At 43.1% G+C, this 21,701-nt stretch overlaps 1 protein-coding gene across 5 annotated transcripts in view; it reads right to left on the bottom strand.

Annotated features, from left to right (window-relative positions):
• The window catches only part of LOC147717698 (E3 ubiquitin-protein ligase TRIM39-like), a 660,302-nt gene that overhangs the window by 232,746 nt on the left and 405,855 nt on the right, over window positions 1–21,701 (bottom strand). For 2 of the 5 annotated variants that reach the window (XM_086924485.1, XM_086924484.1), the window contains 2 exons: window positions 5,099–5,119; window positions 4,983–5,009 (listed from right to left, as the gene is read on the bottom strand). The exons of 2 other annotated variants lie outside the window; for them this stretch is intronic. In XM_086924485.1, coding sequence (XP_086780611.1) covers window positions 4,983–5,009; window positions 5,099–5,119 — 48 coding nt within the window. The remainder of the gene's footprint in view (window positions 1–4,982; window positions 5,010–5,098; window positions 5,120–21,701) is intronic. One more of the 5 variants, XM_086924488.1, reaches the window with a different exon arrangement.

Raw genomic sequence — 21,701 nt, forward strand, 5'->3', positions numbered from 1 at the left:
AATTATCTTGCTGATTTGGAGCCAGTGGAGGTCTATGAGGTACCCGGTGATGTGGGTGCATCTGGGATGTTCAGGATGAATCTGACAGAGGCATTCTGGATGTCCTGCAGTTTCTTTAGGAGTTTTTGGGTGGTGCCAGCATATAGTGCTTTGGCGAAATCCAGTCTGCTGCTTACGATCACAAGGGTGACTGTCTTCCTGGACTCGGTGGAAATCCACTTGAAAATCTTCCAGAGTAGGCAGAGAGTGTGGAAGTAGGAGGCTGTAGAGAGTGAGGAGTCCAGGATGATGCAGAGGTTTTGTGCGTGGTCTGTGGGCGTGGGGGGATTTCGACTATAACCGGGCCACCAGGAGTTGTCCAATGAGGGGGGGTGGAGCCCAGGATGAAGACTCTGGTCTTGTCTTAGTTGAGCTTGAGGAAGCTGTCCTTCATCTAGGTGGCAGCTGCCTTCATCTCATTGTGGACGTTGTTCTTGGCGGCTGTGAGTTTGTCCGAGGGAGAGAATCAGCTGGGTGTCATGGGCGTAGGAGACAATGTTGAGTAAGTGGCTTCTGAAGATGGCTGCAAGCGGGGCCATGCAGATTTTGAAGAGTGTGGAGCTCAGGGAGGATCCCTGAGGCACTCCGCAGCTGATCTCTGTGGATTCTGAGTAGAATGGTGGAAGTCCGACTCTATGCGTTCGCCAGGTGAGGAAAGGAAGGACCAATTCGAGGGCTTTGTTGCAGATGCCAGGAGGATGAGGGCTTCAGTTTCGCCTCGGTTGAGGGTGCAGATGTCCCCTGTAGAGGTGAGGAGCATGGACTTGGTGCTGTGGTTGCTTCTAAAGCCCGAGTGGGAGAGGTCCAGGATGTGCTTTGTTTAGATGAACTCGTTGATGGCCTTCTCGAAGACTTTGGCTGGAAAAGGGAGCAGAGAGATGGGTCTATAGTTCTTGAGGTCCATCGGGCCAGCAGAAGGTTTCATCATCAGGGAATTGATCTCTGCGTGTTTCCAGTCTTCGGAGAAGGTGGCAGACACATGGGGCAGTTGATGGTGCAGCAGAGTTCGGAAGGCGAGGGAGATGCCAGCTCTGTTGAAGATGTGGAGAGAGCATGGATCCAAGGGGCCTCCGGAATGGATGCTCTTCATGATCCGGAGGGTGTCATCAGAGGTGAGGGTGGTCCAGTTGGGAAGGGTCTGGAGCCACTGGGTGCAGTGGATACGGGTGGGATGGGTAGGTCCTAGGTTGCAAAGTTGTTAGAGATCTCCTTGATCTAGTGGTGGAAGAAGGTGGTGAGGTTAATGCAGAGGTCTTAAGAGGGGCGAATTTCGGCTGTCTCCGTGCTGGGTTTGGCAAATTCTTTGACCACTGTGAAGACTTCTTTGCTGTTGTGTAAGTTTGTGTTTATGCGCTCCTGTATGGCTGTTTTCTTTGTTGTTCTGATGAGGAGGTAGTGTGTGGTGACGGTGGGTTTTGAAGGCTGCGTGGTCTAACAAGATCTTGCTGCTTCTCTATTTTTTCTAGAGCAGTCTGCAGGTGCGCCTGGACTCTTGAAGGGTGGGAGAGAACCAGCTGGCTTTCTTAGAGCACTGCTTGCCTGAGGGGGCCAATGTGTCGGCGCAGTTGGAGATCCAACGGTGGAGGTTGCATGCTGAGGCATTAGCGTCTGTGAATGTCAGTGGTGGGATTTTGCTGAGGGACGTGGTAAACTGTTCTTTGGTGACTTTGTTATAGCGTCTGCAAAGATGTTGGTGGGCATGGTGGTGTACGGTGGGTTTGGTGAAGGAGAAGCGGACGCAGTGGTGGTCGGTCCAGTGTAGCTCAAAGGTGCGGCTGAAGGAGATGCTGTTGCTTGCAGAGAAGATGGGGTTGTGCGTGTGTCCTGCTGAGTGGGTTGGAGAGGTGACCAGTTGCTTGAGTCCAATTGTGGCAAGGTTCTCCAGTAGGGATGAGGTGTTGTGGTCAACGAGGTTGTCAAGGTGGAAATTGAGGTCCCCAAGGAGGATGTAGTCCATTGAGGCGAAACCGTGGTGAGAGATGAAGTCAGCAATGGCTTCGTTGAAGTGGGGTCAGGGTCAGGGAGGTCTGTAAATGAGTACCGCCGAGGGTGGTGTTCGGGTTGGTCTGGATCTGGAAGTAGAGGTGTTCCATGTCAGGTGAGTGGTTGTTGGAGCAGCAGCAACTGAGAAACTTTTTGTGTTTCAGAGTTGTGGTAAACATCATCACCTCTTGTTGACAGTGTCAAGGGCCGTAAACCTTGTAGGTCTGTTGAGTGCTTTTTGAGACTGCCCAAGGAAAGAGTGACTTCTACCAGCAGGCATGGAGCCACTCTGCAAAGACTATTGTATGTAAAAGGTGACAGCTGTCTACATTAAGGGACAACATGGAGGAAGAAGCACACACAGGTTGAAAATCCTCACCTGGCAATCTGTGTTGATCTTGATTGAGAATGTATAATGCATTGTTGAGAATCATCAAGCACCAAACTCCCTGTCATCAGAAAGGAGAAAGAGCCAAGAAAGATACAGATACATGCGCTGATAATCTACAGACAAGTTGATCCAAACCTACTTGATAGAAAATAGCAATTAAAGGCAAGCAAGCAAAAGATGAAAAGAAAAGGAGGGACAAAAATGGGTTAAAAGTGCGACAAAAAATCAGGGAAGAAATGCACTACAGTTTATCTTGTCCTTCCTAGCATTGTCTTTTATGTGTCTGACACGGGATCTGATCTTACAGGATCCTAGGAAGTGACTCTCATGCATCTAGTATTGGGAAGTTTCCAAAGCTTCCAAAGGTGTGACCGTCATCCTGAATCAGACACTTCATAAAGCAAACGGATGGGAACTCTTGGCATCCATGATTACATGAAGAAGAAGAAGTCAAGTTTGAGCTTCCAAATTCCATAAAATATTCCAGAGGACTGCCACCATCATATGCTGCCTGCCTAAGGCCCCTCTGGGTCTCCACAGATGTAGATATGCTTTAGTGACAATGTCTATCAAAAGGGCTGGCCTCTAACATGGTATGGCAAGCAACAGTGCACTGCCCAGTAGCACACTGGTAACTTTAGTTTTCTGAAAACTGACTGGACTTGGGTAAGCCCAGATCTTTGTTCTAGGCATGAATGTGACAGTGGGCTTTCAGACCAGACGCTGGGGATGTTTGAGACCCTGCCAGGAGATGCTTTGAGTTTGCCTTGAAGAAAGGAGCTGAGAGACTACTCTGCTGAGACTCTGGTGGTGTACGTGCATGGGGAAGAGTCTGCCAGGCAGAATACTACTCAGAGTGGCATTTTACTACCATTTATGACTAAACCCCTTCATGTGTAATGGGTCTGAGCTTTCGGAAGGAAAGGGAGGCTGAAACCCATTAAAGTGACCCCCTGACTACAGGGCAGGTGCCAATCAGATCACAAGAGAAGGTGGCAGAACAGATGGTTCCCCAGTGATTCACTAGTGTGGGCCAAAGGTTTAATCAATCAATCAGGACTTATAAAGCACAGCAAATCACTTGTGAGGGGCTTGAGGTGGTGGAGTTACTAGCTGCTTTAAGGAGAAAGCAGTAAAAAATGAGGCAAAAGAAGCAGAAAGCACTCCGAAAAATGGGGAAAGGAAGGAGAAGGCAGATAAATATGAGGAAAAAGCAGGAGAAAGCACTCAGAAAAAGGGGGAGAAGAAGGAGTAAGCAGTACAAAAACAAGGCAAAAGCAGGAATAAGCACTCAAAAAGAGGGTGAGGAAGGAGAAAGCAGTAGAAAACGAGTCAAAAGCAGGAAAAGCACTCACTAAAATGGGGGGCAACAGAGAAAGCAGTAGAATTCAAGGCAAAAGCAGGAAAAATTGGAGAAAGGAAGGAGAAAGAAGTAAAGAAAATGAGGTAAAAGCAGGAGAAAGCTCTCATAAAAATGGAAGCATGGCAGTGCTGCAGCACAGGAGAGCTAGGCAAGGTTCATTTTTGATTAGAGTAGAGATCTACTTCCCCTCAACTATGTCATAACCCATTGGTATATCCTGAAAATTGCTCTTTGATATTTTATATATAAACCTGTGTAACAAATAAAATACCTTTATGTAGGAAGCTGTTTTTTTTTGTACTGAGCAAGCCAAGAAGGGAATCTTCCCAGACATCTTTTTGCCAATGACAAGATGAGGAAGGATAGGGAGACATTCCTCCTTTGCTTTGTGTGGGACATATTCATATATTTATGGGGATACCGTGTATTTGAGAGTGATAATGATAAAATTTTCTTTGCCATTTCTGTTTATATATATTATATCTGATATCTATCACATCAAGGGTGAAGTCATGAGCACTGCATTTCATGAGTAAGTTGTGGTTCACATGGTACTTTTGCAAGTTATGGTAGTGGAGTTAGCCGTAACTAGGGCATTTTAAGTGATTTTTAATTCCTAACCAAAATTGTAGTATAACTGCTTTTTTAAAGTGAATTATATAGTATATTTAATGTATGTTTATTTCCAAATAAACACAATATTAATAATAGTAATCATCACATTAATCATAATCAAAATAATAAAGTGCTGTGGCCATACTGAGAATTAATGATTCTCAAGTGAGTACCATTAATACCTTAAATAACCAAGCGACAAGCATGAATCCCAATTTATAATGCTCACTATATCTTTTCACACTTCCTCATATTTTGCTTTAATCCATATTTTGCTTTGTGCAACTCCAAGTAAGTCATCTGACACCCAGATGAGTTATGTGTATCCCTATGGCTGCTTGTGATCACAGGTGAGTCAAGTAACCTCCCATAAATTTGCTCTAGTTAACTCATGCCTCTAATACCAGATTCTCATAGCCTGTTTGTGTGACTTTATGACCCCAGATGACTCTAGCCCCTTCCTTTATGAACCCCAGTTAGTCATAGACCTTCCCTATAGTTCATTATAACTCTAGGTTGTACTAGCCGTGAACTCTGTTTCAAGAGAGGGTTTAGAGTTTTAGAATATCAGGCTAAATCCGTTGTACTTACATCCAAATCCTTTGACAAATTTCCACTCTGAAAATAAGAAGAACAGTGAGGGTTTAAGAAATAGAAATAGCAATGGTGAATCTTTTAAAACATGTCTTACCATACATAAAACTTACCCAGTTCTGCATGAAATGTTGCTGTTTTAAAAAAAAAGAAATAATAGATTAGATTTCAAATGACTCTAAAGTCAGTTACTACAGATTACTACTTCTTGACCCCTTCTCCCCCAAAACACTTGTTCTCCGGTATCTGTATGTCTGAAGAGCAGATACTAATGGCATGAATTATTGCTCTCCTATTGCCAAGTATCTGTTCTTTGGTCCTTGACTCAGTAAGTAGCAAATTCTTGTACATTGCCTGGGGACAAAGAGCTACTTGTTCAGCATGGGTAGAATTTAGAGCATTGAGGAGAGTGACATGGAATAGAGTGTCATGGACTTGAGTGGTGAAGAGAGTGGTACAGTGTCGTAGCGTTGAGTCGATGTCGTGGAATGGAGTGTTGTGGAGTGGAGTAGAGTGGTGTAGAGTAGAGTACAGTAGAGTAGAGTGCAATATAGTGGAATAGAGTGGTGTAGATTGGAGTGGAAAAGTATGACGTAAAATGAAGGAACATATAGTGGAGTAGAGTGACGTAGAGTGGAGTGGTGTACAGTGGAGTGGTTTAGAGTATAGTGGTGCGTCAGACGGAAGTAAAGTGGAATGATGCAAAAAAGAGTAAAGTGGCATAGAGGAAGCTGTGTGGAGTGGAGTGGCATAGAGTGGAGTAGAGTGTTATAGATTGTAGTGTCGTAGAGTGGAGTGGCACAGAGTGAAGTGGCGTAAGAAGGAGTGTTGTGAGTGGAGTATCATTAAGAGGAGTAAAATGTCAGAGTAAAGTGGAGCGGCTTAAATTGGAGTGGCATGGCATAGAATGGAGTGGCATAAACTAGTGGCGGGTCATAGAGTAGAGTACTCAGAGTAGAGTGGAGTGTTAGACAGTGGAATGTCAAAGTGTGGTGTGGAATCTCGTAAAGTGAAATGTTAAGTGGAGTGGAATGGCACAGAGAGCAGTAAAGCAGTGTACAGTGTAGGGGCGTAGAGTGGAGTAGAGTGCTGTAGAGTGGCACAGATTGGAATATTGTGTGGTATAGTGAAGTAGAGTGCAGTAGAATATCGTAGAGTGGAATGGGCACAGAGTGGTGTAGAACGTTGTAGAGTAGTGTGACGCAGAGTGAAGTACAGTGGCATGGAGTGGCATCGAGGGAATTGCATAGAGTGGAGTAGAGTGGAGTGTCATAGAGTGGAGGGGCATGGAGTTTCGTGGAGAAGAGTATCATGGAGTGGGTTGTCGTAGAGTGGGGTGGTAGGTCATAAAGTAGAATGTCAGAGTAGAAGGGTATAAAGTGGAGGGGCATAGAGTGGAGTGAAGTGGAGTAGAGGAGAGTAGAGTGCTGTTGAGTGGAGGGTTGTAGAGTGGAATGTCAGAGTGGAGTGGTGTAGAGTGGAGTTATGTGGAGTGGAGCAGAGTGGAGTGGAGTGGAGTGGAGTTGAGTGGCATAGAGTCAGGAGAGCCGTAGTGTGGAGTGGTATAGGAAGCTGGCTCTTTATATACTATCGAAAAAAGGAGTACGATGGGGGTCTAGGGGAATATATTTACCGACCCTGACATCTCAATACCCCTACTTAATTATAGCACCAACAAAGAAGAGATGTCCGGTCACACGAGAAAGAATATATATGTGTGTCCTGTACTAGATGCTAGAGAAAACTAAGGATCATACAGCAACCAAACGGGTAACACCTGGTTGAGAACGTCTCATCAGTCCACCCTTCTGGCGGAACATCATCATGTGGGATTTGGTAGTGGATCCAAACAACGCCCACTCCATCAAGTGATGGTGCGGAGATGGATACCAAAGGTGAACTCTACCCAAGGTGTTTCTCAAATGGTGCTGATAGGGTGCAGTGCTAAAATGTGAGTGAAACTTAAAAAATGGCTACTAGGACAAAAAAATAAGTTTAATCAGTATTGTCTAAGTGTCAAGGTTAAAATAACGCCTAATAGTCTGAAAATATAACTACACAATGGTGCTGTGCAGAGCGGTCAACATGTTTCAGCCATGCGGAAAACACTGTCCGGCTTTCATCAGGACCCAAAAGGTGGAAAGCTACTGCAAAAGTAACAAACTGTGTAAAAAATAGTGTAGATGTGTATTAGCAAAGTTCATATCATCCTACCAGGAACTTGGAGCCCCAATGTGCACTGGTGGAGTTGAACATGTTTTCCTTTCCTGTAGAAGAAAAGGAAGAAAAGAAAATACACAAATGCATAATATATATAGTTGCTTGTATATATTCCCATGATCATAAAGAAACTGTACAGAAAACACACCAAAGGAGAAGTACTCTACTCAGTTGAACAAAAAGTATATTTAACTTTTGTTTTATTTAATCCTTCTAGTTTGAATTAGTTGTAGAATGAAATACTCACCCAGATTTTTGTGGGAGATAGCCTCACCTCACCCGGCAACCGCTTGGTAATATGAGGCCCGCTCTATTATGTAAAATAAAGATATGGACATAGTCAACACGTCTTGTTATCATGCCCAGCCTTGTCGCTAAACATTTTTTACATTAACTGAAACCTAGTCATTTCTTATGGACACCTTTCAATTGACCATGAAGGCTGAATGGCTGCAAAAATTGGCTAATAGTACAGAATAATCTGTCCCAAAACTGATGAAGAAGGTGGGTCAAGATAAGATGTTTGACAAAAGACCCCTGACATATGTTTATATGCTACAATACCCATTTGAATAAAGAATATAGAATATCAAAGGGAGGGCCAAAGAGATTGTAGTCAAAGTATTAAAGTATCAAGCCCTGGCTGATGATTAAACAGGTAGATCTCCCATCCAGAGGGAAACACAGGGCTCGGTACTCATCAGGCAGTAGTCTTGCAGTGAAACGCCGTGGACCTACCTATCCGTCGGTACCCCTCTCTGACATCCGAGAGGAAGTGGAGGTGACGGTAAGGCACGTTATCACTATACGTGACTAGATTGTGTCAATTGGTCCGCAATTAGCCCTTAATTGGTGGCGAGGTGACTCGCGATATGCCCATGAGTGCAGATTGGAAATTGTAAGTCTGCTAGTCTCCTACGCATGCGCTGTAACATATTCATAGACAGCGCATGCCCTCCGTGATGAAAGCCGGCCTCATGGGCAGTGGGTGGATTAAAGCCAAGTATGAACCCAGAGAAGACCAGCAACAACTGTTTGATAAACATGCAAAAGTCCTATCCATGCAAATACAAGAGCGACAATATCCTAAACATCTAGTCAAAAAGGCTTGGAAGCGGGCATCCAATAACAATCGGGAGGCCCTCTTGGATAAGCGGCCTGAGAAGGCTCCACTAGATAGGCTCACTTTCGTAAGTACATTTAGTGTTCTCTCCAATAAAATTTAAAAAACAGTTCACAGGCACTGGAGCATTTTAAATGTAGCAGATGCCAATGTCCCTCTACCTTTGTTTTCTTTTAAGAGAGCACCGAGCCTACGCGAGAGCCTGGTACATACAAGACCGAGAGTACAAGCAGCGGACAGTACCAACACACTTTGGAACCTTCGACCAGTCCAGGGCCACTACCCCTGAGGGTCTTGTAGCGTTTGCCCCGAGACCTACAAAACAGATAAAGTGGACCTTGGAATGGGAAAACCCTGGCTACTCAAAAAACATACGAACTGTAACTCGGAGAGAGTTATTTATATGATAACATGTCCTTGTTCACTTAGGTACATTGGCCACACAACCCGCAAGATTAAGCTCAGGATCAGCGAACATAAGAGTATTATTCGGTGTCACAAACAGTCCACCCGCCTGACCAACCACTTCCTGTCCTTGAAACATACAGCTGAAGACATAAGGTGGGTGATCCTAGAACACCCCTTTATTTCACCACACATAAGCAATGTTTCCAGATTCTTATTTGTAAAAGAGCAAAAATGGATCTTTAAATTGAGAAGGGATAGCAAAAGGCTTGAACGATGATATTCCGTGGGTATCATTGTAGCAGAATACACCTCGACGTCTGGCTGAGCTTTTATCCTCCGCGGACCACATCACAGTTGTGGCTGGTCTGGTCTGGGTTGTGTATGAATAACATTCCCTAGTTACCATTGAAGCACAATACACTTATGCATCTTCCTGAGTTGTTATCCACTGTGGAATGCATTACAGTTGTGGCTGGAATTTCCTTGGTGGTGTATTGATACATTGCTTGGCCATTATTATAAGGTTAAATAACAAAAGAAAACAAGTTCACAATCCTTTCCATCCCTACTGCTATTTGGGAGAATAGGGCCGCCCTGCATTCTGATATACCAACACAGGACGTTCATACTTGGCTTTAATCCACCCACTGCCCATGACTCCACAAATAATTAGTCCTGTTATTCAGTCAAGGATAAGTTGCAACCAGGCATTTTTTGCGAATACTTTTGGTGAATAGCCGCTGTGAGATTTTGTGTACACTAGCAGGCTATGAGATTTAACATAAGCAACAGCTTCAAGTTTTGTCTCCACTTGTACAGCGCATGCACTGGAAAGTAGACATTCGTGTTTAGTGGAGTGTCATTGCGTGCTAGTTAACGTACCCCTCGCTTTTTAATCAAGACTCGCCCGACGTCGGGAAACCTTGCATCCTTGATAGAGCACATGCGCTGTTTGTCTTAGTGATACAGCGCATGTGTTAAAGACTAGTAACCCCACATGGGCTTTAAACCACTACAAATATTCTTTCGAGGCCGGCTTTCATCACGGATCATGAATATGTTACAGCGCATGTGTCGGAGACTAGCAGGCTTACAATTACGCATCTGCACTCATGGGCATAACACGAGTCACCTCGCCACCAACTAAGGACTAATTGAGGACCAATTGACCAATCTAGTCACGTATAAGTAGCGTGATAACGTGCCTTACCGTCACCTCCACTTCCTCTTGGATGTCAGAGAGGGGTACCGACGGATAGGTAGGTCCACGGCGTTTCACTGCAAGACTACTGCCTGATGAGTACCAAGCCCTGTGTTTCCCTCTGGATGGGAGATCTACCTGTTTAATCATCAGCCAGGGCTTGATACTTTGATATTTTGACTGCAATCTCTTTGGCCCTCCCTTTGATATTCTATATTCTTTATTCAAAGGGGTATTGTAGCATATAAACATATGTCAGGGGTCTTTTGTCAAACACCTTATCTTGACCCACCTTCTTCATCAGTTTTGGGACAGATTATTCTGTACTATTAGCCAATTTTTGCAGCCATTCAGCCTTCATGGTCAATTGAAAGGTGTCCATAAGAAATGACTAGGTTTCAGTTAAAGTAAAAAATGTTTAGCGACTAGGCTGGGCATGATAACAAGGCGTGTTGACTATGTCCATATCTTTATTTTACATAATAGAGCGGGCCTCATATTACCGAGCGGTTGCCGGGTGAGGTGAGGCTATCTCCCACAAAAAGCTGGGTGAGTATTTCATTCTACAACTAATTCAAACTAAAAGGATTAAATAAAACAAAAGTTAAATATACTTTTTGTTCAGCGGAGTAGAGTACTTCTCCGTTGGGTGTTTTCTGTACAGTTTCTTTATGATCACGGGGATATATACAAGCAACTATATATATTATGCATTTGTGTATGTTCTTTTCTTCCTTTTCTTCTACAGGAAAGGAAAACATGTTCAACTCCACCAGTGCACATTGGGGCTCCAAGTTCCTGGTAGGATGATATGAACTTTGCTAATACACATCTACACTATTTTTTACACAGTTTGTTACTTTTGCAGTAGCTTTCCACAGTGTTTTCCGATTGGCTGAAACATGTTGACCTCTCTGCACAGCGCCATTGTGTAGATATATTTTCAGACTATTAGGCGTTATTTTAACCTTGACACTTGGACAATACTGATTAAACTTATTTTTTTGTCCTAGTAGCCACTTGTAAAGTTTCATTCACATTTTAGCACTGCACCCTATCAGCACCATTTGAGAAACACCTTGGGTAGAGTTCACCTTTGGTATCCATCTCCGCACCATCACTTGATGGAGTGGGCGTTGTTTGGATCCACAACTAAATTCCACATGATGATGCTCCGCCAGAAAGGTGGGCTGATGGGAGGTTCTCATCCAGGTGTTACCCGTTTGGTTGCTGTTTGATCTTTATATACTACACCAAAGTAAGGTATAGTGCAGTGGATCTCCAAAGGCTTACAGAGGTAAAAGTAGATAATACCTTACTCTCTTATTTGTGGTAGTGTGGGAGAGCAGTAAGGCTTCATCAGAGGGTAGTGTTAAGCATTTATTGTACACACTCAGGCAAGAAATTACGTCACACACTCAAAGACTGAACACTGACCTATAGTTTGTATCAAAAATATTTCTGCAAAAATTCACCCAAAAAACGACAGGAAGGGTAAGTTATTGCTATGACCATTATCAACTCATGGCCGCGCACACAAAGGTCGAAATAGCTTAAAGGATTATGAGATCCACTGGGGCCCAATGGCCTCCCTGCAACCCTACTAAAAGCTGACCTGAGCATCTGGACGCCCATCTGAACACAGCTTTTTTTCTGAATGTTACTGCATGGCAACCGTTCCAGAAAGTTGAAGGGCTCAACTCTAGCAACCATATACAAAAAGGGAAATAGAGCCTTGTCTGCATATTATTGCATTATAGCGCTATTGGATGCTTAAAGGAAGTGTTATGCTAAATTACTGTACAAAGAGCTTGGCATATGGGCCAAAGGGAAAATAAGTGATTCTATAGTTCCAAACCGATTTAAAAAATATAGCCCCTTAGAGGATAATCTCCTGACCCTTGCCAGCTTGATCAAGGAAGCAATGAGCCCTAATGCCCTCCCGTTAAATGAAGTCTTTATCGACTTTCCCAACACTTTAAATAATATCCGTGAAGGCAGACTATGGGAAAAGTTATAGAAGTGGCAGATACCACCACATCTATTGATGGCAATAGAATCACTATACAGTAATACATGGGTCAGATTCAAACTAACAGCAAATTGGGCGACGTCAGAACAAAATTCTACTAACAAAGGGCTGAAACAGGACTGTGTACTAGCCCCTCTGCTTTTCAACGTCTTTATGGAAAATCTAGAATGCTACCTTGTGGTCCCGAGTATCTGCCTGCCCGCCTGGCAAAGCAAAAAATACAAATTCTGCAACATGCAGATGACCTGGTGGTACTCAACAACACTCAAATTGGCCTTCAGAGATCATTAGACGCACTTGAACAACCTTGTGCAGCAAATGAAATCACCATTAACCTGAAAAAGACCAAAACTATAATCTTTGGCAGACGCTTTATCAAAAGGGTGCATTGGAGGGTCAAGACTTGAAAGAACAACAAGCTTCAAGTACCTTGGTCTCACACTGGATGAAATAGGGGGTAAGAACGCCCAGCCCAGATCCGTGAAAATGACTGTAAAACACCTGACATGCAAGATGGGCCAGCATAAAAAAAGCGTTGCATGCCAAAACAGAGGCCTTTCTAATGGTGGTGGTAGCTAAGGTGATGGCTGCATTGACATATGGCGCAATGGTGTTTAAGAACAACTTCTATGAGTGGTAAGACAAAGAGCAATGTATCTGCTACCGGCGCATCTTCGCACATCTAGATGATACTAGCCAGTCACAAATAAAGCTAGAATTCAAACTACCAAAGCAGGCTTTGACCCTAAGTGCAAAATTCATAAACTATTGCCAAACATTGCAAATGGCCCCAACAGGTATCTGCTGTGGGAGAAATTCCAGTACCCTGGTTCAACATGAGGTTTGTTTCTTGCAACATCATTAAAGGCCATAAGTGCGGAAGATCTACTAAAACAGTTTACCACTGAGAACGATAATAAGCAAAGGTAATCTCATGGGAGCAGGACTTAAGCAATCTAACATCCAAACATCATGGCAGCTGGGCTGCGAAACTCTACTTTCCTGGCTCCCTACCTACTACCCTCATCACACAAAGTGCCTTTATGAGAATGCGCTTTGGCCTAATCTCTCTAAGAGGCTTTTGGTATGGTTCTAATGAGGGGGATGTCCACGCATGACTCGGATTGTGCAGCACTTCACAGTTAATCTGCATATGTGAAGTGCTGAAATATGTGAGAAGCTATTGGCTTTGACCAATACTTCGACATGGGGGGGTCGCTTTTCTAACCTGTCTGCAAGGAAAATCATGTCAGCCATATGGGCGTTTCATAAAGTTTATGAAATCTGTAACAGGAATCTGAAAATGCCCAAGATGCCTCGTGTAGTCTAGGAATATAGAAATATAGATAATTTCCTTTGTTCACATAAAGGAAGGAAAGCGGCAATAGACAAATAAAAAATGCCCACGATATTCCCGGCACCCATGCCTGACCTATCTGGACCGTACCCCTCAGAGCCGCTTCCCACCAGTAAGGAACTATGAAGCAGTGCACATTATTAAAACAGCTCATTGTCACTCCATTCTTCTTTTATCCCCTCCGCCCTCTCTCTTTCTCGGCAGAGATGTAATGATTTTAAATAATTGAACATCAATAAAATTTACCTCCACTTCTACTTCACTAAGTTATCGCTATGATTGTCTATAAAACTTTAACGTTAATTTAAAAATAAAAAAGCCTCTATTTTTAACTTACACACCAAATACGATGCTTACGTCATTCTAACATATATATAAATGAATAAATATCTGTCACATTAAGGGTGAGGTCATGAGCACTGCTTGTGCGACTTTTGGCTTGCATTATTGTTCTGTTATGATGTGTAGTTCCCACTAATCTGTAGGACCTGCGCATTTGTTGGACAACATAAACTTTGGGCATGGTGCCTAGACTGTTTCCAGGCCGCCCTCAGGATATGTTGGCCTAGAGACCAGCTAGCTCACAGTGCCACCATACGGCCGGAACCCTATCATGAACTCAAAAGCTTCTTGTAACCACTGAACATGACAACTTTGACCACTCAGACATTGTGGAAACAGATCAAAACATTTCATTCAGTCAATAGTGCTCATTCGTTCTCAGAGAAATATACAGAATAAATAGTGGGACATTTTCAGAATATTTATTGAACTAAAATTATTCTTGTATAGAATACATGTGCTGTGATAATCAGAAGACATAAGCTGATGAAAGTGATTGTAAGCACCAAAAGAGTAAACACTAGGTACAGCTCTAACATAGTGCTAATACAGTGTATATAAACAGGGCAGTTATCAGGAGTACTCCTACTATACAAACCCTACTCTAAATGTACCTAGAGTGTGTGTGGGTGCAGAGTCAAGAATCTCCCCAAGGGAGGAACAACCCCATAACCTGGCGGGAAAGAATGAAGGACCCCATCTTGTCATGAACAGGACACCCCTAACAAAATGCCAGACTGCTGCATGGTGAAGTCTCAGAATGCAGGGAGCCTCAGTGACAGCTGATGTGCCTCCTCTTCTAATCTTATGGGATGCTCTTTATTTATAATAGAAAGCAGACTTGCGTTGTGCGTATAGATTAGCGGTGTTATGGATATGTAGATAGCCCAGTCGCTCCGTGGATGAAGATAGAAACAACATTTGTACATAGTGCATAGAAGGGCCTTGTACATGATGTTTGAGGCATTGTGATAATGTTGTGCGAAGCTAGATGTGTAAACAAAGTAGTTTCAGGGAAATTAATCCAACCTTGTCGCGCACACAAATATGTGCAAAAGGTCAGAGCAGAAATGTTAATGTTAAAAATAGGACAAGGTAAGAAATGAGCACCTTCCCTACATGGGCCTAGCCCAGGCACATAATACCCACTCCTTATACTAAGGGTCGATATATAAAAGTTATCTAAAAGCCAACAGGCCACAACGAAATTGAGCTAAAAGAACTAAAATCACTTTTAGAACCATCTAAAAGCAAGCTTCCCTTTCAAATATTCATATAAAGCCTTAAAAAGTCACTATACTATTTGAAATCCCAAGCACTCAGAAAGCCATGGAGCCTAGAAAAATAATGCAAAAGGTGTTTTGATTAATCTTGTTTAAAAATCAGACCAATTTGTACCCGCTACATGGAAAAGCTAATTGTTTATGTATTATCCGGGTGGCAGTTGCAACATCACTATTGCCCACAACTTCCGACGACGGTCCCACAGGTGCACCCAGAAGCAGGTTTATGGAGCAAAGATGATTCCATCCAATTCCCACAGCAGCCACTGAGGGGGGGACTTCATCCTGTTGTTATTTAGCCCAATGTACCCCCAATCTATGCCTACGTAGCTACACAACTTTTTACCTACATTTGTCTTACCTTGCTCTGCAGAACAGTTCTAGCACTGACCCTTTACCCAGTTATTAGCTGATCAAATATTGATTGGTTTCCTTGAAACTAGCCTCATTTAGTATGCATGAGGATTCTCAGAAAAGTCCATGCACATGACGTACATAACAGGATTAACATACTCTGTATAAGAGTCATGGTCTTCTTCACCCTAGGGCCAAAGAACTACTTTGCATAATTGCAGGTATTGATTTAGTCTCATTTACATAATCGTACTCACAACATATCGATTGTATAAGGAACCCCAAGGCTATCTTAAGGGATAAAAGAACACTAAAGAGGCAAAAGAGAAGGTTCCATGCTAACACTAGACGCTGAGGTCCGGACCTGCATAAGCTACTACTCACAGCGGTGTGACATCATCATTGCAGGACGTCCAACTCGAGACCAAAATGGGGTCCCTCATTCTCCCCCATCAGGTAATGGGGTTGGCTCTTTTCTAGGGGATTCTTGGCTTTACACCCACATACATGCTAGGCACACTTAGGTACACTAAGGTAGGGTTTGCATTGTAGGAGTACGCTTGATTACCATTATGTATCTATACGCCTGGATATATTCACTGTTTTAGCACAATGGTAGAGTTCTACCTTTTATTAGCTTTGTTGGTGCATGTAATCATATATATTTGTTTCTGTCTAATGATTGTTGCAGCAAAGATGTTCTATACTAGAATGACGCTGGCTCAATAAATGCTTATTGAAAACGCCCCCATCGTATATTCTGTGTATCTCCCTAGACTAAGTGAGCACGATTGACTGAGTGAAAAGTACATTTTCCACGATCCCTGAAGGATCAAGGGTTGTCATGTTCGATAGTTGCCAGAAACTATTCGCTCCTTGGTAAGGTTAGGGGGTTTATGGTGGCATGGTGAGCTAGCTGGTCTAAATGCTAACAAATCCTTTGAGGGTGTCTGGAATCGGTCTGGACAACAATCTCTTAGTTTATGTTGCCTAAACACGCAGATCCTATGTATTTTTAGGAACTACACAACATTGTAAGCCGATTGTTGAGCCGGTGTCCATTTCACCAGGAGCAAAAGCATCCCAGGGTAGCTCGAAGAATGCATTAATCAGAAATGGAATACGGGGGGATAACAATACCAATGGGCTTTTTAGTGGTCCGTCAGTACTTCAATGTCCAGTGGCACAACAGATTGGGATCCTAGGCATAGATCCAAAATGCATTTCAGGCTGCAAAGAAGGCAGTAGAATACAGGTTGTCCCCAGTGACGCCTAAAGGACAAGAACCAGTGCTCATCTAGTTCTTGAAGCCGAGATGTGCCGTAGCTATGTACCAGGCACTCACATCATTGCACCACAAGCACTGCTGTATCTATCCCAGGTTGAACTGGGAAGTCCATTGAGGATCAAAACAATTAAAATCAGGATTCCTGCCACAAGTAGCAGGACAAGGGGAACACTCTAAAAATGCTTCCCAACAAGGAGTGTATGAAAGATGGTATAACTGCAAAAATTGTCTGAATGGTGCTCACCAGTGCAGAGCCAATATATTAAAAAAAGTTAACTATTCTCTTTGTATCAGATATATTAAATATACAGTGAACTATCTCCCCAAAATGCAGCTGGAATTTAGTTTGGAGTAGTGTCTGTATCTCAGACGAGGACCTCACAACCTGGTGATCAAACGTCTCTCTTGCTTAAGGCCACATCCTTTTGAAAAAGCATGGCTTTCATTGCTCAGAGAATCAAAGTGTATGTTGGAAACATTTATCGAAGGCTATAGCATTGCCTCCCTAACTGTGCGGGCACTTGGATACAATACTTATGTGCAACAAGTGACTATGGAATTAACCGTCACCAGATAAGTGATCCCCAGGCCATCCCACAGCAACCTTGATCATTCAACATCAAATAACTCCCACTACAGAGCAGCTTAAAAACCGGATGAATCACGGCAGCCGGGGAACCCTTCAGATAACAGGTCCAATTTGCCACTGAAGCATTGCATGCTCTAGAAAGAGAAATGTCCTTGCAAATTAGGGACCCATATACAGCATCATCACAGTACTTAGAAAAACTTCAGTGTCCCCATTCCTGCATCTAAACCTGAATGGTAAGTCCCAGTACTCATGCACATAACCTTCTGCTAACGCTTCATATCTGCCTACCTGCGGGTATTGGAGACAATATTGGAGTTGGAAATTCGTAACAGGTAGGGTCATGTAACCATGGATTATCCAGTCTGTGGATGGTGTCTCAGCCACAGCAAAAAGTAATTGGTCTCATTTTTCAATGTGCAACTTGGTATATTTCGAATTTCTGTATGACACTACTATCTGTCTTTCCTTTAGATGTATGACAAAAACAGATGTGTGTACTACTGATGTAACGCCATGGCACATGGCCAGAACGTAGTGTTTGAAACAACCAGCTAAGTATTACAATGGACCGCAATTGTGACTGTCCATGCTGTAAATCAGACATGTCTTGCTGTATAATATCAATTGCAGAAGACAATATGTTGTCCAGTGTACACATTGTAGATGATAATGTGGTCCTACCTTTGTCAACCACAGCCAAAGCCTTTTCTAAATTAAACCTATCGATCTCGCGCAATCTCTCAGCAGCTTTCTGTTAAGAAATTTTCCGCAGCTCGTTATATATTCCGTACAAGAAGCGGAATATATGTGGGTTCCGGGGACCTAATAGAAAGTCCCTGACATCCATGTCATCAGAAAGAAGGGAAAAGTGTTGCTTCACCTGAGAGAGTGTTGAGGCTTTTAGCCAATCAATGCAGAACCTCCCAACTCTAGGGGCCACATGTATCAAAATTGGATGAATACGATGACCTAATTGCGATATTTTGAGAATCGCAACCAGGTAATCGAATGAAACTTCATGAATACCATATACCGATTCCTAGTGGGTTGCAAATCGACCTAGCTAATTAATATTAATGAGGTAGATCGCAATTTGCGACCCCTTAGGAAACGCTAAATTCACAGGGAGGGTGGCCTGCTGGGGTCAGCAGACCACCATGTCCGTGATTGCTTTAAAATAAAGCAATCATCTTTTTAAATGCAGCTCATTTTCCTTAAAGAATAACAAGTTGCATTTAAAAAACAGAACATTTAAAGTTGTATTTTCCTTTTTTAAGAGCAGGCAGTGGTCCATGGGACCACCACCTGCTCTTAAAAAGCGTTTTTACAACCATTCCCAAAGGGGAAGGGGTCCCTTCCTATTTGCGAATGGGTTACCACCTACTTGAAGTAGGTGTAAAATGTGAATGTGTTGGCTATTTGGATGGGCCGCCCTGAACACGCCACTTTCAAACTCTGAATCACAAACCCATTTGATACATGTAAAAAAGTCTTTTTTGCATACTCAAATGGGCGATTCTGCGAAACGGACAGTTTGCGGACACAAAATTGGTTTATAAATGTGGCCCTATATGATGTCACTACCCCATAGTGTTCTGTTTGTACATATCGCTGATAAGATCTATTGATCCTAAACTTTTTGATATTATCGATGAATCTAGATTGACACCCATTTGTGTCAAACCATCCTTTCCAATTGGGCCACACAAACCATCCCTTCCAATTGGGGTCTGGTGAATTAAAAGAAATGTTTCATACCATGGTATCTAGAGTATCCTCACTGTATTGTGTTAAGTGCTACCAGGTCTTAAAGCGTGAGAACACGGGAATGCAAGGTGTATTCAAATCCTTTATCTTAGCTAGTCCAAGACAGGACGTCTGTTGCACTGTTTTGTTCAAGAAAATTATTTCATGTGGTATAAGGCATGCTCTGAACAGTTCCCTGTACCTGCCAAACTTTTATCACCCAGAAAGATTTTAAGTCTATAGTGCCTTTCTAAAAGTCGAAACCCTGTCTAGACAGTCATGAAATAAAGGAAGGAAAGTATACCAGCTTGTTGTTTGTTTGCATATTTTTCTTTGCAGGTGTAGGTGCAAGACTATAATAGTAAGAGGCTGGGGCTGATGAGTCAAAACCACATAACTATGCAAACGTTTGTGCAAATGTTTTTGAACTACCTTTTGGTGGTGTTGGGCAGTATCCCATTGCATGTCATTGTAAACAGCGTGTGGGATACTAGCTTTGTGTACAATATGGTGACCATAATGTTTATAATGGAACATGTCACCAAAATGTGATGTACCATCATACAATTCATCATTTGAAAATGCATATGATTGCTCTAAATTTGCAAGCAAATTATGCTCAGTTTCAATATCCCAGTCATCAGAGAAAGCACAAGAAGTGATGCTATAATTTAAGGAAATTTTAAACAAATATAGAATTTGTAAAAGTTCAGTAGGGCCATATACATCATAAGACACCCTATCTCATACTATTCCTTCTGGAACTGGAACTGCTGTAATGTTCGCCAGGGACAGGTCCCTTGTTCACAGTGCGATGATGCATGTGGTTTCAGTACCAAGTTCCCAGGTTGTGCTGCAGAGCGTCCTGGGAGATAGTGTCCATTCCGGAGTAGAAAAAAGACAGTTATCAAACCAATCCAGAGAACCAGGAAAAGTAATTCAATTGTAATCCAGAGATGTATCCAACAAGCAACAAAGTATGTCTTTTTCAGACGAAGATAGAGAGTATACACTCGTAGCCTAAAAGGGAGAGGCAGTGGTGGTAGCTCAGGTTCACTTGAATCTAATGGGAAGACGTCATAATACACAAAGTAGCCAGACGCCGTCCGGTCTATCTTTGGCACCTCAGCAGGTTTTGTAGAACTGAGAGATGACTCCATCTGTTGCATATTCGCATAGAAGTCGTCAATTTTTTGAGTTAAGATTTCTGTACTTCTTGACTGCACAGTTATAGTTGTTCAACAGAAAGAAGTATCACTTCATTGTTGCTTACAGTTACTCTTTGCAGAGAGGAATCTTTTGTAGTTTAAAGCTTCCATCTGAACTTCCTGAAAGGTAGCAAGAAGACTGTGCTGGCTACCCAGCAAACAACACAGCCTACAGTTGAGAATCGGCCACATAGTGGGGTTTGATCAGATCAATTGAGACAAACGTTTTGTCTCTGCAACTGGCAAGGGGCGGAATTAGAGTTATAGTACCTTCAACAGCCAGGACAGGTACTATGTAAGGTGGCCCAAATTCATTTTTGTCCACAATTGTCTCTCTGACTAGGTCCCGAATCTTCGGGCCCCAGGCTGGTCTTGCCAGTACAGCCTTCATATCTTAGGTGGCAGTGCGTTTTACTTGGACATTGCTTTGTGCACCCCAGAATTCATTTAGTTCCTTTAAAACATCCAAACATTCATTGATGTCAAATGGTGTTTCTGCCACCACTGTGCTGACATTGTCGATGTCTGGTGCTCACATTCTCACACCAAACAGAAGTTTATAAGGTGTACAACCCCCCAAGGGATTTTACTGGCATGTTATTGAGTGCTCTCTGGACCCCATATAGGTGACTGACCCAACTGCCACCCAAGCCTAATACACAAGCCTTTTGAGGACTGCTTTAAGTCCCATTTTTTCCTCACAACTACTGAATTTCCCTCAGGATGGTAGGGGGAGGAGTACCCCAAGCCCACACCCAAACTTCCCATGGCTTCTTTGTAAGCCGAGAGCTAAACCCCGTGCCCTAGTCAGAATGTAGTGTGCCAATTGCGTATGTCCCGATGAAGACTGACAAGTCCTTTTTAACAGTTCAAGCGTCAGCCGAGCGCTGTGGCCATATCCAGAGGAATCCGGAACATTAATCCACTGCCACCAAGTTGTACGGGTAAGCCACATCTGAGTGTAAGGGGCCGCAGTGATCCAAATAAACAATGGCTAAAGGCTTGTCTGAGATCACTAGAGGTGTCTGTGGGGGATGTGCTATAGCTGAACCCTTCATCTGCTGGCAGATGTCAGATTTGAGGACAAAGTCCTTGGTCTGTTTTGTAAGACCAGGCCACCAATAGCAATGCTTCCTTAATGAAACTCTAGCAGTGACCTCTGTGTGTGCTGACCAAGACCCTCATGTGCAGATAGTATTAAACCCAAACTGCCATCAGTGTTTGGTATTACTCTATCTGCCACTCCTGGAATCTGAGCATACAGAATATTTTGTGCATCTAACTTGTAGGAGTACTTGAGTGGAAAGCCTTTCGGCAGGTGGGTGTCATTGCAAGCAGCAATGACGGCCTCCATGATGTCTCATGTCTATTCTCGTACTTGAATGAGTAACAGCAGCAGTGCTGACTGCTGCCTTAGCAGCCTCACTGGCCATGGAATTTCCTTCAACGTGAACACCAACACGCTGATGAATCAATGTGTAAATAACATGAGCCCCTGGCAAGCATTATTTCAGCTTTCCACTTGTTACCAAAGCAGCTTGTGCTTCATTGTGCAAACTTTG

The sequence above is a fragment of the Lissotriton vulgaris genome, chromosome 5 (genome assembly GCF_964263255.1).
Source record: "Lissotriton vulgaris chromosome 5, aLisVul1.2, whole genome shotgun sequence".
NCBI classification, from domain to species: domain Eukaryota; kingdom Metazoa; phylum Chordata; class Amphibia; order Caudata; family Salamandridae; genus Lissotriton; species Lissotriton vulgaris.